Consider the following 16288-nt stretch of genomic DNA (forward strand, 5'->3'; position numbering starts at 1 on the left):
AAAGGACCCACGATGCAGTTTATTTGGTTCCCCGGTAATGGAGGAGGGACGTGTCAAAATCGATGGTGTTATACATTCAAGTAAATACTTTACACAAAGGGTGGCGTCAAAGAAGTCCAGACAAGCCAGAAACAGGGCGTAGTACCTCTTGTTGTCGATCCTCTGCGCCACCAGCTGCCGCTTCTCGGTCTCTACGTCTGGCCGCTCGTTCAGCACGGCCACCGCGACCAGCTGCTCGGCCAGGCCCGGCCCGTCGCCGGCGAACAGCACGATCGCCGCCCGGACCGCCACCTCCGCGGAGTGGCGCGGGCTGCGCAGCTTCGTCGTCAGGTACAGCCTGCGCGCACGCCGCAACCGAGCCCGCTCAAGCCGGTGTCAGGGGCGTAGCCAGGGAGGGGGGGTGTTTTGGGTGTCCAAACACACCCCCCGAAATATAAAAAAAAAATTTAAAAAAATATATATATATATGTATGTACTTATGACAAAATTTACACTAGTCTAGCTGTCGCAAATGCACTTAGATGAAACTAAGAAAGAACCCTCCAGCCGATAACCCTCAATATTCAGCAATGAGTTTTCAACAGTGTCTCGTTAAAAATATCATAAAGTCGGGACACAAATTTATGTTATTTAAATCCAATATTTTAATTACGAAAGTGCTTAAATAGCACCAAATTGCACATTAAAATCAAAAAAATTTCCGGGGGAGGGCCCCCGGACCCCCCTCCCTAGTACAGGGGCAGGGTGTAAGTAAACACCCCCCGAAAAGAAATCCTGACTACGCCCTTTCTGGTGTTCCACTTCTAGCAGTGCACCAGGGCCAGTTAACAGTCAGATGGTCTCTCTACAAGGTAAATGAAGAAAAAAAATGTACCAAATGTCCCTACTGCTTATCATTGTAATTCAATCAATAAAAATGTTTTTACTTGAATTACAAAAATATATGTGTTTGTATGTGTGTGTGTATGTATAAGTAAAAATCAGTTCTTGGTGAAACATACCTGAAAAATTTCAAGTTTGTGCATTTTTTAATTCTTGAGAAAGTGTCATCCATCATCCACCTAATACCTTTATATACCCCCCCCCCCTTCACCTTTAGGGAGTTGATTTCTGTAAAATCAATTCTAAGTGAATATATATAAAACACAATTTAGATGAAAAATTATTATTTTTAATATGGTAGGAAAGTAAAAACAAAAGTCATCTTTTTTGCAATATTTTACGAAGATTAGACTAAATTAAGTGCTTGGTCTGAAAGCAGAATGCCTCTTGTTGAAAAAACAATAGCTACTAAGTCAGAAAATACATATAATTACCTAAAATCAGTGTTGTATTCAATGACGGATTCGCCGACCTTAATGCATACAGCGCTGCCTTGTCGAAACGTCTGTTTCATCAACACTGGATCAAGCAATGAATCCAGTTCTTCTCCGATGTTCTCCATAAGAACCTGCGAGCAACACTGTATTTAAAATAAATTTTCTTTAGAGCCATGTTTGGAAAGTTCTCCCTGTAGTGTCTATAGTCTCCGTACAGAAAGTTATAACCTTTAATAACCTAGGCATATTATAATTGCACTGTTCTCTGAAACTAAACTATCAAGACTTAGAATAGCATTTATTTGCTAGGATACACATGAGAAACTTTCATAGATTTTCTGCCCATTTCAAAACTCACCTCCTGTTTTACTATAAGTTAAGATTGATAATACAGTAGAACCTCTGTAAGTCGAACTCGAAGGGAGATGCCAAAAAATTTGAGTTATAGAGTTTTCGACTTATGGAGGATTTCAACTTAAGCGGATTTTGATTCGACACAAAGAGATTGAGATTCATTATTATACATTTTGAGTTAGAGAGGTAAAATAAATAAAAATTCAAGTTGCAGAGGTGACAAACATATTTTTATTTATTATAAATCAACATTATTACAAAACATCCTTAAAATAAAAATAAAAATGGCATATATATAAAATATGAAAAACAACTAGGTTTTTTATATTTGCCGATGACCAATGGTGAGAGTTTTTCTGTGCCCGACATGTTTGCTGCTAGCAGAATAGTCAAACATTCTTTGCTATGCTTCCCACCATGGCATTTATCATTTTTAAAAGTTAGAGTCTTATCAGGAAGACATTTAAAAAACAGCCCCGTTTCGTCAGCATTAAAGATATTGTCAGGTTTGTAACCATGTAACAAATCTTGCAATTCACTTTTACATTTGTTACAGGTTTCAATGTTGACACTTGCACTTTCCCCACAAACTTTTTTAAAAACAAGTTCATGTCTTCTTTTGAAATTTTCTAGCCATCCATTACTGGCCCTGAAATTAGCGAGTCCCAATGATTTAGAGTATGTTTCCGCTTTTTCATTTAACAGTGGTCCACTAACACTGATATTTTGACTCCGACACTGCTCAAACCATTTAAGTAAGCACTCGTCCAAGCCCGGAAATTATACAATTCGTCATCTTTTGCAGGACAAACTTTGACCGTTTTGTATTTTTCTCATGATGTCTGATTCATTTTTTAAAATTGTTGACAGAGTACTCATTGGCAGGCCAAATTGTTCAGCAACATCTTTCTTCTTTTGGCAGCTCTTCACAGCTTCGAGCACTTCCAATTTTTCAGCGAGACTCAAAATTTTCAGTTTACGTTTCACAGCACTCATGTTTTAACAATTTTATTTTAAACTGTTGTACAAATTGATGTGTAACAGTCGACAGCAAATGACTTGCTTCGCTAAAGTTCGAATGAAATCAAAAATAATAAAATTAAACACCTGACACCAAGCAGGCAAACACATGAGTCATAAATTCGTGGTAATCCTATTTATTGTACTGTATACTTCTAAATTGATTTCTAAGAAACAATGGTGTATTTACATTGTCGACAAATTCTTAAAGTCGGTAACTTATTTTTCTACGAACTATAGAGGTAATAAGTTTCAAATAATCCAGTTGTAAAGGTTGTAAAATAAAACATTGCTATGTTTGAGATACAGAGGTCCATTTTAATTTTTCGAGTTATGGAGGGAAAATCTGTACCAAAATGGCTTGGAGGGACTCACTGATTATTTCGACTAATAGAGGGTTAAGATTTCAAGCAACGGAGGTTTTGGGGCTTGAATGGAAGGGAACACAACATTTTTTCGAGTTTGGGAGGTTTTCGACTTATCTAGGTTCGACTTCAAGAGGTTCTACTGTATTTAAATTTAAGTTTTTTTTTTTAAATCAGAAATGACACTCACTAACATGCCAGAAACTTACGATGTGACAAGATTTAGGTTTTCTTACTAGATAAGGCAGAGATTTATGAGTAAATTATGTAGTTGATTTAATGTTTAGGAAATCTCCACACTACCCTCTCCAATGATCTTATCAACGTAAAAGTGTCTTTGAACGTTTTCTCTATGTGAAACTCTTGCTTGTTTGTCGTCCACATTAAGTCCATGTCAAATGGAACGAAACCCATTTCACTTGCGGATCCATGCCGTTATTAAACTTACCGGTTGTCCTAGCTGCAGTGCATTCTCCAGCAAACGAGTGTAGTCTGTCTGCTGAAAACGAACAATGTTCAGGTTATTGTTCTTCTCCAAGTTCCTTATCCACTTGCTTGCCTGTCCCTGACAGTCGATCACCAAATTAAATCGTCGGCTGTTGCTACAAAAGTTACAGAAATAAATCATTCTAATACAATATACTGTAATGTCAATAGCAAAGTAAAATTTAAAAAAATATATATATATACACACATCCATGTTTTTGCTTTTGTTTTATATTTTGTTTTGATGATAACCAAGCAACATGTTGAAGACTACATAGAACAAAGCCTAGCCTAATAATTTTCTTTTAGAAATAATAAATTATTTTTTCACTTTCATTTCCACTGCACGTTTTAAGGTGAACGGATATAAATAACTAAATTATTTGAAACAAATTTTAGAGCCACTCTAAAATACATGTAATCTATCTTCTGTAAAAGTTAAAGTTTTTAACACCATAAATAATATATTATAACTTATAATTATTTTGTTCTTCCAGATGAGTTTTAGTGAGCTACCAGTCTTTAAAAATGTTTTATTAGTACACTGAAATGTAGAATAAATGGTGTTATGAAGTTTGAAACAATACTTTTTTAATATTTTAATGCAGGTGTAAAACTACATTTCTACTCTTAACTAAACATTTTTTAAAAGTGTTCTTAGAATTTTATTTTGCAGTTTTGACATGGAATGTTGCATTTGAAAGTTGAAGAATCTCCCGCAAAAAACAATTATTTTGGTTCACAGTTGTGTCTTAATAACCTGTTGAAATACACACGGGGAGATTGTGCAGTTCATGGACATTTACAAGTATGGAAGTGAGGGAGGGAGAATCGTCCACACCGCTACATGGCCACACACTCTCACAGAACGCACACACACAAACTGGCTGGTATAATTTTAGAGTTCCCCTTCCTCAGCCGAATGCCAGCGCAGCAAGTCACGTCATTCGCCGGCGCCGGCTGGGCGGCGGGGCAGACGAGCACAATGGCCCCATTCATAGTGCTCTTCAAGCACTGCTCTGATGTTTAAACTAAACAATATATACTTACTCGTAACATATTTATTAAAAACTAACACAGGATAGTTATTTACACACATACTCATAGAAACACTGAAATTAAAAAAAATTTCCCTCTAAAGTTATAAATTCATGTAAGAATCGCACCACATTTTTTAAAACTAAAAATCGGCATAAAATGAGTGACCCATACGCAGGTAAATACGGTAATTCTTTAATAGTAATTGTGCCTTTGGCACATATTAAATCTTGTGCACCGAACTTAAATGTTTTCGTCTGTGAGCACCCACATGTGCAATACCTACTGCATTCCGGCGTGTGGGACGCCCTAACAGCCCACTGCGTTCCTTACTGTAGCGTGCCACAAACGCTGGAAGCAGGCCACATCCAGGGAGTTTGGCCAATTTAAGGGGGATACGAGTCACGTCTGACACGGGCGACGTAACGACCCTAGATTTAGAGTCTCTACCGGGTCCGTGCCCCTATGCACGGTGGCACCCATTAACCAAGACACGCAATCGACAAATCCCCGGCCACATCAATAGTTATTCAATCCAATATGACCTTAACATATTTTACTGAAGCTTTGCATATATGTGACAAATTATACTTTCATTCCAGATAATTAAATATGTAGTTCTATACAGATACATAACAGGAATACGAGTACAAGAATATGTTTCACACAAATCATGCAGAAATCAGCTATGAAAGCTCTGAATCAAAAATATGAAAATGGGGTAAAATAAGCAAATGCTAGAATAGTCTAAAAGAAGGAAATTTCAAAATTTTTATATTCCGCAGGCAATGCATTCTGCAAATTGGAGACATAATGAGATTGTGTGTTTGTTTATTTGTGTGTTTGTTTTTGTGTGTGTTTCATTTCATTCTTAAAATTTTGTTCATATTTCAGTTTGAAGATATTTTATTACAAAAAAAATTCAGACAGTGCCTGAAAATGCCACTGATATTCACTTAGTATAGTATCACACATGCGTAGGACAATTAAATAATAATAAAAACAGAACAAGAAACATAACAATAAAAAATAATTTTCAGTAAATGTACTTACTAAATGAACTACTTAATAAAGAATATGTTGGAACTTAAAAAAAAAATTAATGTACAGTAACTAAATAAATATTTTATCATTGTAGTTATTCAGTTTACTTTCGGTGCTGTCCACACATACGTACCTCATTATTATGGCATTTTCAATTGAAAACGTGTCAGGTGGCAAGCCATCTATGATCCATTCTTGGATGAGCAGTGGATCACCCAAAACATTAGCCAGACTGAAGTTCTGGGAGCACGATAGATTAAGTTCAGCTAGATAATGTAGCCATTCCGTTAGCTGTTGGTTTCGAAGCGTGGGCGTAAATGGCCCGAGGTACGCCACTACAGCAGATGACAACAGTACATCCCCTGCAACAGCAATCAGGAATAAAATCACTAACCTAATGCAAGTTTTTGCTGTCTGTAAGCAAGCTTGTGCGAATACTGTATTTTTTTTTTTTTTTTTTTTCATTCAAATCAAATTTTAGATTGAATATAACTATATTTATGAATACTGAGTATTTTTCTAATAGAATTTTAACATACAGTGACATTCGTTTCCCACACTAAGGGAGTCAAAGAAAAATTAATCCAAAATACAGTAAAATAAAATTTAAAAAAACAATATACATGGAACAACTACAAAGAGGCATAAAATAAATAAAAAATATAGCAATGCAATTTCTTAAAAAAGTAATTATTTTTAGTAATATTTTTGAAGTTGTTTTCTTAATCTGGTTACATATTAAATACAATATTATTAATCATTTTAATAATAATTATTGAATACATCTTAAATATAAAAATGTGTCTATTATGGTGTAGGCCTATCTATTGGTAACAAATAATTTGTTGCCTATCTATTGGTAACAAATAATTTGAAGGAAAAAAAATTTAATTTGAATTGTTTAATCGAATATAAAATTACACGAATATCAAATATTTGTTGAGTACTCGCAGACCCCTGCCTGTAAGCTTGGGATAGAGTAGGAGTGGGGTGCAGTAAGAGAAACAGATCGGTAAGTCTTGGGTATGAGTGGGGTACAGTAAAAGGAGCACACCTGTGTCTGGGGCACAATAGGAGTGGAGTACGATAGTTAAGGCGTGCGGTAAGAGAAGTGGCAAAGGAGTGGGGTAAAGTAAAAGTGTAGTACAATATGTGTGGCATATAGTAAGAGAAGTGGCAAAGAAGGAGTACAGCAGGTGTGGTGTGCAGTGAGAGAGGTGGTAAAGAAGAGAGAGTGGGGTACGGCAGGTGTGGTGTGCAGTAAGAGAGGTGGTAAAGAAGAAAGAGTGCGGTACAATAGGAGAGAAGTACAACAGGTGTGGTGTGCAGTAAGAGAGGTGGTACAGAAGAAAGAGTGGGGTATGGCAGGTGTGGTGTGCGATACGAGAGGCGCGTGTTGCAGACCTGCGAGCGTGGAGCCCCTCTCCTCCAGCCGCTCCACGGCCGCGGTCCAGCGCTCCCGCTCGCCGCCCAGGCAGCCGGCCAGCTCCTCGGCGCGCTGCAGCTTCTTCTGGCACAGCTCGAGCTCGGCCGTGAGCCCCGCGTGGCGCTGCCGCCCGCCCTCCAGGTCCTCCTCCAGGGCTCGCAGCTTGTCCTGCACTGCCTGCAGCTCACCGCGCTGGGCCTCCGCCCCCTCCGCCGCCGCCGCCAGCTCCGCCTCCAGCGCCCCCAGCTGCCCCCGCTTGGCCGCGTCCGCCTTCAGCACCCGGTCGTACTTGCACACCGCCACCGCCCACCTGAACAGCACTGCGCCCCGCACAGCCAGCACAGCCCTCACATCATCATCATCGTTTCATCCCGGCCTACCACTGGGACAAACGAATCAAATAAATAAGTGTTTTGCATCTTGTCGAGATCAGGGTCATTAGAGGAGACAGTAAAGGTGGGTTTACGATTGAAAATTAAGAATATTAAGACTTAAAGACTTAGTCGTGTACTTACCATAAGACTCTATGTAAACTAGTGAAATGGTTTATGATTGTTGTGTGTGAATTTTTGACGGGTCGTGTGCGAACCACATGATGACTTAAGACTTAACAGAAATGGTTATATTTTAAATTTTTCGTTAAGACTTAAGGGAAGCGACTAATCACAACAAACCGGAACCTCTCAACCGGAAGTTTATGTCTTATTATTGGACCGAGTGAGGCAGTATTTTGGGTTAGAATTCGTATATTTGTCATTTGTTCATCATCACCCATTTCGAAAAAAGATATCCCATTTGTCAATAACCTTTTTCAAACCTGCTTCTCCGTTTCGAACAATGGCCGACCATGTGTTTTGTGCTGTGATTGGTTAGAATTAACGACTTCTATGTCAATCATAAACTGGAAAATGTAGTTTTGACTTTAATCGTGTGCTCGATGTTAAGTTATAATTCTTAAGGAAATCAATCGTAAACTCAGCTTAAGAGGTCACAAGTAGGTTCTTACGAATTTAGTAAATCTGAAAAAAAAAAAAATTTGATTCGAATTGCAAGTTATTAATGAATAACAAATATTTGTTTGACTAAATTCAAATATTCAATGAATTAAAGGATACATAGAAAAATGTATGCAAAAAATTAAAAAGAGAAAAATATCTAAATTATAATCACAAAATCTTTTTATGAATAAAAAATATGTATATATTAAATAACAAAAAATTAATTTCTAAATAAATCATACATGTTAGCTTTTTTAATTAAAAATTTTTCCGAGTGACACTTGCTCGATCCATCCATAATGAATAAATAATATAATTATGTTGAATTAAATATCAAATCATTCATTTTGATATCATAATTTAAAATACTCGCAGACCTCCTAGTGATGAGACAAGAATCAAGCACTGGTGAGCCCTATGGGTGGGGATACTTGACTATACTTGACTACCTAGAGAAACCCCATATACTTGTGGCAAGATACATCACGTTTCTCACTTGCGAGAAATCTGGATTCATCCCAACCATGAATTTGACACGGATCTTCTTTGTGACAGGTGAGGCATATGAGCTGACCATCCCAATCACCACAGTGCCTTAGCTTCTCATTAAAATTGCAACAGTAAGGTTCTAATATACTTTGAGAAAGTTTGCTCTATCTAGATAATTGGACCCACATTACTTTGTGGACTGCTGTAACACACTGCTACAAAGATGATAATGTCACAAATTACAGCTACTCTAAAAAAGATTATAATTTTTTTTCCTACTTTCTTTAAACATTGGAAGTAACATATACCTTCCTAAATAATTCTTTAAATGGTACAACTTAAATCATAAATAAGACTTTTATTATAGATTTCTTTGTAATTTTCATGGTGTCAGATGTCAGTCGATCATTTCGTATTTATTTCAATTTCATGCCATCTCATTTACACTACTTGGTCAGGGCGAATGGTGACCTAGGTTTGATTGCTGGTGAGGTCAAGTGGAAAAGTGGACAACCTAGTAGGAATTTCATAGTCAGAGGACATTTCAAAGTGATCAATGATTAGATAAAAACTAGAAGACATCATTCCTTGTCGCTGGAAGGTGGAACTGTTGATGACAATTCCGATTTAGTTCTTTATATGTATCGTCCTAGTATAGGTACGTAATATAAGTGATTCTGGTTTTGGTAATATTCTGTTAGTGGAAGAGGATGTTATGTGTTAATGTTGGCAGCATTGTTTTTTTTTTTTAACGACTTCCGTTGTTGTTGTTGTGCAGGCTGCTGATACACTTTGTTTAAAATGTAGACTGTGAAGTCAATCCAATAAAACCATTTATATAGTAACAGAAGTGAACGCATATTACTGTGTTAACTCTAATAGGTTATGGGCCCAGAGCCAGTAGGCAACTTCTGTTCAAGAGATATAGTTGGTTTTATGGAGAATATGCAGTTTTTGGTTAAGGGCTTCATGTGACTCGTGTGTATGGTTATTATCAGTGTATGGTCTTTGGTGAAACATGTCGTATTCAAGTATGGCGAATGCGGCAAACGTACCATTTGGGATTAGACCATTTGATGGTGTAAACTTTAGTAACTGGTTCTATCGGATGAAGTTACTGTTGGAACAGAATGGAGTATTACACATGTTGACAACCGAACCTCCGACGGTAGAAGCTGATCTTAAACGATTTAAGCAAGAAGACGTCAAAGCTAGAAATCTTCTCGTCCAAGGATTGGCAGACAACATGTTGCCGATGATTATGAATAAAATCACGGCAAAAGAAATTGTGGACACCCTAGCAACTACATATGAAAAACGTGGGATGAAATCCATGGTGACTGCACAGAAAGCTTGGCGGAAACTGGAATACAAGAAAGAAAAGCCTCTTCAAGAATTTTTACAGCAATTCGAGTCTATGGCCTCGGAAGTCAAGGTGGCTGGTGGAAAGATTGAGGAAGATGAAATGGTTAATCAATTGTTGGTGGCGATGCCCTCAGATTTTGATAGTGTTGTATCTGCCATGGATATATTGTATAATAAAGATAAGTCGGCTGTGAAATTTGAGTATGTGAAAAATACTCTATTAGCAGAAGAAGAGAGACTTCTGAAGAAAGATGAAAGCCCACAAAACGTTTTTGCAGCATACAAGGGATTAAGAGGACAATCTCATCAGTATTCACAGAATAAGCATAACAAAGGTAATTATGTTCCAGGTAGAAGTTTTAATGGAAAGTGTTATTATTGCAAAGTACAGGGACACATGAAATTTAATTGTCCAAAATTGAAGAATAAGGATACTGCTGCAACTACAAATGAGGTGGAATTTTCTTTTTTGACATCGTTCGATACAGAAAGTTCGTCATGCGGGCATGTGGACAGTGAACAGCCTGCAATGAATGATGGTGAACTAACAGAAGTTATTTTTGTTATTGATAGTGGTGCAAGTTGCCATATCATTAAAAGTTGCTATCAAAAATATCTAAGTGATAGAACTGATGTGAACTTCGACATTAATGTGGCTAAGGCAGGTGAGTCATTGAAAGCTGTAAGCAAAGGAAATATTTCTTGTATGTCTGAAGGAGGTGAAAACATAAAGATTAGGGATGTTTTAGTGTGTGAGAACTTGGCATTTAACTTACTTTCAGTCCGTAAGTTAGAAGAGAAAGGATGTAAAGTAAGTTTTGAAAACTCTTGTGTTAAAATTGTGTGTGGTCGTAAGGTTATGTTGGGACAAGTGTTTGGAAGATTGTATGTAGTTAAGATGCATCTCATACCAGAGCATGCTAATGCAGCCATGGTGAAAGCTGTGTCAAGCAATGTGATGCATAGAAGAATGGGACATTCTTCCAAGTATCCCACTGAGTTATGTGATGTGTGCTTGAAAGGTAAACAAACTAAGCTACCCTATCTGAAGGCTATACCAGAAGAACGCAAAGCAAAGAGAGTACTTCAATGTGTGTCTTCTGATGTGTGTGGAAAAATATCCCCACCAACATATGATGGGTTTAACTATTTTGTGACTTTTATTGATCACTATAGTCATTTCTGTGTCACATATTTGCTGAGAAATAAATCAGAAGTCTTTGAAAAATTTAAGATGTACACAGCTATGGTTGAGGCTAAGTTTAATTCTCGCATAGAGAATTTAAGGTGTGACAGAGGTGGTGAATACGTGTCTTCCAATTTTAAGAGCTTTTGTGAAAAGAAAGGAATCAGTGTTAGTTATTCTATGGCCAGAAATCCATCTCAAAACGGAATGGCAGAAAGAATCAACAGAACGCTTTTGGAGAAAACTAGGTGTCTCCTGCTAGATAGTAACTTTGGCAAGGAGATGTGGGGAGAAGCTATTATGACCGCCACCTACCTCACAAATAGACTGGCTACATCAGCACTGCCGAATGGAATTGTCCCAGCTGAAAGATGGTATAACCATAAGCCTGATCTGTCAAAGATAAAAGTTTTTGGATGTCCTGCATATTCATTCATTCATAAAGAAGATAGAGATGGAGGAAAACTCAGTGACAGATCTAAAAGGTTATTTCTTACCGGGTATTGTGACAATGGTTACAGACTGTGGAATCCTGAAAAGAAAAATGTTGAATTTGCAAGAAATGTGATCTTTGATGAGCTTGGGTATACTGAAAGCCCATCCTCAGGTAGTATTACACATACTGCAACATCAGAAGGTGTTACTTCAAACATTCCAAATGAAACACAGGATGTATGTCCTCAGTTTGCACGAGATGACACACAAATGTATGAAAACAATCAGTCTGATGATGATGGTGATGGTGACTTCATTGGTTTTCATCCTGAGGGTGTGTATGATGAATCAACTGGAATCAGATCTTCTAGGCACAAAAAACTACCAAAGTACTTGGAAGATTTTGAGCTCAACTTTGCTGTCGATGTTCTGGCATTATCAGTATCTTCAGATGTGCCTAACAGTTTCAAAGATGCAGTTAAAGATGCTGGTTGGAGGCAAGCACTAAATGAGGAGCTGTCATCTTTAGAAAGTAATGAAACTTGGGAAGTGGTTGAAGCACCCATGGATGCATCTGTTATTGACAGTAGATGGATCTTCTCTTCTAAAAGTGTGGATGGAACTACGAAGAAGAAAGCCAGACTTGTTGCTCGTGGGTATCAACAGCCAACATTGGAAAATGAAGATATATTTTCTCCAGTTGCCCGGATGACAACGCTACGAGTTCTGCTTTCAGTTGCAGTTGAGCGAGGTCTTCAGCTACACCAGCTCGATGTACGATCAGCTTTTTTTGAAGAGCAAATTACCAGTGCCTGTGTATATGAAACCACCGGATGGTGTACAGTGCAGTGACGATAAAGTTCTTAAGTTGAACAAAGCCTTATATGGGCTTAGGCAAAGTCCTAAAGCATGGAATGACTATGTAAATAGTGAATTGATCAACCTGGGTTTTATGCGATCAAAAATTGATCCTTGTTTGTACCATAGGGGTACTTTTTATATCTTAGTGTGGGTTGATGATTTTCTGTTAGTATCAAATTCTGGTGCAGATCTCGAAGACACTAAGTCTGCTCTTAAGTCTAAGATGGGCATGAGAGATTTGAGTTCGAATGAAAAGTTGCATTTTTTGGGCATGGACATCCTCAAAGGTGAGGATGGAAGCTTAATTCTCAGTCAAAGTGATTTGATTAGGAGAGTTCTTGAAAAATTTAACATGATAGAATGTAAACCTAGTAAAGTTCCAATTCAGCCCAAACTTAACTTGTCATGTGATGGAGAGTGTAAGATTAAGGTGCCTTATAAAGAGCTGTTAGGCAGCCTAATGTATCTTACAGTCTGCACAAGGCCTGATTTATGTTTCAGTGTATCATACTTTGGTAGATTCCAAAAATGTTACTCTTACAACCATTGGAGACATCTGAAACATGTTTTGAAGTATCTTAAATATACAGTTAACATAGGTTTGAAGTTAGCAAAGTCATATTGTAACACATTAACTATATCCTCATATGTTGATGCTGACTATGCTTCTGACACAAATGATAGGAAAAGTATTTCAGGTTTTGTAACAAAACTGAATAACAATGTTATCTGCTGGGGTTCAAAAAAACAAGGTGTGGTAGCACTTAGTAGCAGTGAGTCAGAGTACTATGCTATAGGTAGATGTTTAACAGAAGACATTTTCGTACACAATTTGCTGAAAGAAGTAGTAGATGTGGCTGATGTAATTAATGTTCATGAGGATAATCAATCAACCATTAAGATTGCTAAGTCATTAGAGACCAAAAGGTCTAAGCACTTTGATGTACAGTATCATTTTGTCAAAGATCTGGTAGGGAAAGGAAAGGTGAAATTAATCTATGTAGAGTCTGCTGAACAGATAGCAGATATCATGACCAAGGGACTGCCTGCTTGTAAATTTGAATATTTTGTTGAGAAGTTAAATCTTGTTAGAATGTAATGTGGAATTGGGAGGGAGTGTTGATGACAATTCCGATTTAGTTCTTTATATGTATCGTCCTAGTATAGGTACGTAATATAAGTGATTCTGGTTTTGGTAATATTCTGTTAGTGGAAGAGGATGTTATGTGTTAATGTTGGCAGCATTGTTTTTTTTTTTAACGACTTCCGTTGTTGTTGTTGTGCAGGCTGCTGATACACTTTGTTTAAAATGTAGACTGTGAAGTCAATCCAATAAAACCATTTATATAGTAACAGAAGTGAACGCATATTACTGTGTTAACTCTAATAGGAACTTCATGCTGGAGAATATTAGTTGAAACTGCCATTAAGGCCTGATGGCTCGTGTCTTTCAGCTGTTCTTAGAAGTCACACATGTTCACCTCTCACACAAGACACTGCCTGGGCAATCGAGTTCCCTTCAAACTGTAGTCCTTCAAATTATCTGCCAGGCCTTCAAAATCTCAAGCTTTCATCAATCAACCCCAGGGCAGCAATGTGTCACATGGGAAGACATTTGTCTAATTTAAATTTTATTTGAGATAGGTCTTTTAGATAATGAGGTTAGAGATGATAAAGCACAATGACAGGGACCAGATATACTAGGAAACAATTCAGATCAAGGCCATTTCAGCATTTGACTGGAATGATTTCTAAAAAAAAAAAACATTAAAAATCAAAACCTCTACGGCCGGAAAGGGAATTCAAACCCGGATCCTCTAGAACGCTAGGTCGGTGTTTTATAACTGCACCACGTCACTCCATAATAAATGGAAAGACTTGGACATCTGTTGTTCATGTATCCGAGCAGTCGGGGGCCCATAGCAGAAGGATACAGAACAGGTCAATAAGAAGAGACTGGAGAAGTTTTCAGGAGTGTTCTGTCGACCAAGAACTGATGTTACCTTCAGCAGCCGGCGACAACGCCTGCAGCTGGCCGACCTCGGCCTCGAAACTCTCGTCGGAAGGTATCCTACCCTCCAGCTGCACGGACGTGCTGTCAGGGATGTTTTCCTTGTCGTAGAGCAGCAAGTTGTCCACAAACTTCTTGTCGCCCAGCAGGCGTTTCGAGGGCCCCGTGTAGTCGTCGTCTGGACGATCTGGCTTCACATCCTGCCGAAACGTTCAAGCAATATATCATCACTTAGAAAACAACACCACCTATGTGAAAAAATTTTTTTTTTCCAGAAGAGCTTAGTAAATTTATGCGCCATGCTGGAACGGAATGACAGCCAAGGTTACAAAAAAAGACCATAGCAGCGCATTCCTGTTGGATTTTCGGCGAATTCACTTTGTGAGAAGACGTCAAATACTACATACGTTTCCATGGAGACACAAAAACCTAATTTTCAAAAAAAATGTCACTTAGGCGGTGTTGTTTCGTAAGCGAAAATATACATATTGACATATTGACATATTGACATCACAGTGTGACTGAAAATAATGTGTTTTAAATCACATTATAATAAGAGGTAAATATAAGGGTCCATTAGAAATTATTATATTTTTCTTTTTATATTTTGCTTTTGAAAATTAGCATTTTGGATTTAAAAAAAATAGCATTTTACACCTTTCAGCACAAGTTATTTTGGTATACTTGAATTCACTTGCACTGTGTTTGATAGGTTTTATTTTTACTTCTTACCCTCTTTATTCATACTTTTGTAACAAAAAACATAAGCTAAGTGCCTACACATAATACTATATATGGATGCTAGCAACTTGGCCAATGCTTGGAAATATGCATACCATCAATCATCTTTGGTTTTCTTTAAAAATTAAAAACTACACTAGTGAAGGGCAAATGCACAATCTGAAAACAGCATATATAGTTGCTTGCGAAGACGATTTTTTTATTTTTTTTCAATTAAAATCAATATTAAAGACAAAGATCTAAGTCTTTGTATAAGTCAGTGTCACAGATCACAAAAATTTTCTGCTACATTGAAAAAAATTCATTCTTGTAATAACGAGCAATGATATATGTTCATGAATAAGTTTTAAATATTTTGTTTACATGTTAAAATCTTATAATTAGAGACAAGATTTTATTGTTTTATTTTTAGTCCAATTTCATTTTTAAAACAGAATATTTCAGTATTATCGATTTTATTTTAATAAAAACAGAATTTTAATACTAACTCACCAAAATAGTGGTAAAATTTATAAACTGCATTTTTATGATAAAATAATTTGTAATAAAGTGGTCTAAAACAAAACAATAAAAATAAATAAGTGAGCATATATGGTTTAAACATGATTTGATAAGAGATGCACAATAAAACAAATTGAATTAATTATTCTGATACATGCACTTTGGAACAATTATTTTTATCTGGAAATGACATTATTTGATATTAAAACATTAAAAGATTACTTTTTTTTATAATATTAGTTAAGTTTTGTTTAAATGCTACTTAATTCCATGATATAGTTTTAACTTCGAGGCTATATGGTATATTAACTGCATTTTGATGATATGCAGTGTTTTAACATGCTTTTCGGTATTATTTTGTTTTAATCTTGCCATAATTTAAAATACTTTCATGGTATATGCTCAGGGACGTCGGAACAGGGGGGAGGGGGGGCAGCAGGGGCGAGTCGCCACCGTGCTGTTATGCATGGGGGGGGGGGGCGAGAGTAGCATTTCGCCCCCCCACCCCTCCTTTTCCCAGAATAAATGTTTGGTCCTAGTAGTATTTTTCTCAACCAGTAGTTACAGACGTTGCATTGGTGATCACATTGATTAGAAAATCAAATTTATGTTTGTCAATATACTGTAAAATGATTGCAAATTCCTAGAT

The 16288-nt window shown here is 37.1% G+C and overlaps 1 protein-coding gene across 1 annotated transcript in view; it reads right to left on the reverse strand.

Moving 5' to 3' along the window:
* The window catches only part of LOC134535373 (dynein axonemal heavy chain 7-like), a 145720-nt gene that overhangs the window by 23514 nt on the left and 105918 nt on the right, over positions 1–16288 (reverse strand). The window contains exons 42-47 of the mRNA XM_063374446.1: positions 14390–14597; positions 7031–7372; positions 5760–5988; positions 3507–3660; positions 1317–1450; positions 146–337 (exon numbers count right to left, since the gene is read on the reverse strand). Coding sequence (XP_063230516.1) covers positions 146–337; positions 1317–1450; positions 3507–3660; positions 5760–5988; positions 7031–7372; positions 14390–14597 — 1259 coding nt within the window. The remainder of the gene's footprint in view (positions 1–145; positions 338–1316; positions 1451–3506; positions 3661–5759; positions 5989–7030; positions 7373–14389; positions 14598–16288) is intronic.

This window comes from Bacillus rossius, chromosome 8 (genome assembly GCF_032445375.1).
Source record: "Bacillus rossius redtenbacheri isolate Brsri chromosome 8, Brsri_v3, whole genome shotgun sequence".
Taxonomy (NCBI): Eukaryota; Metazoa; Arthropoda; class Insecta; order Phasmatodea; family Bacillidae; genus Bacillus; species Bacillus rossius.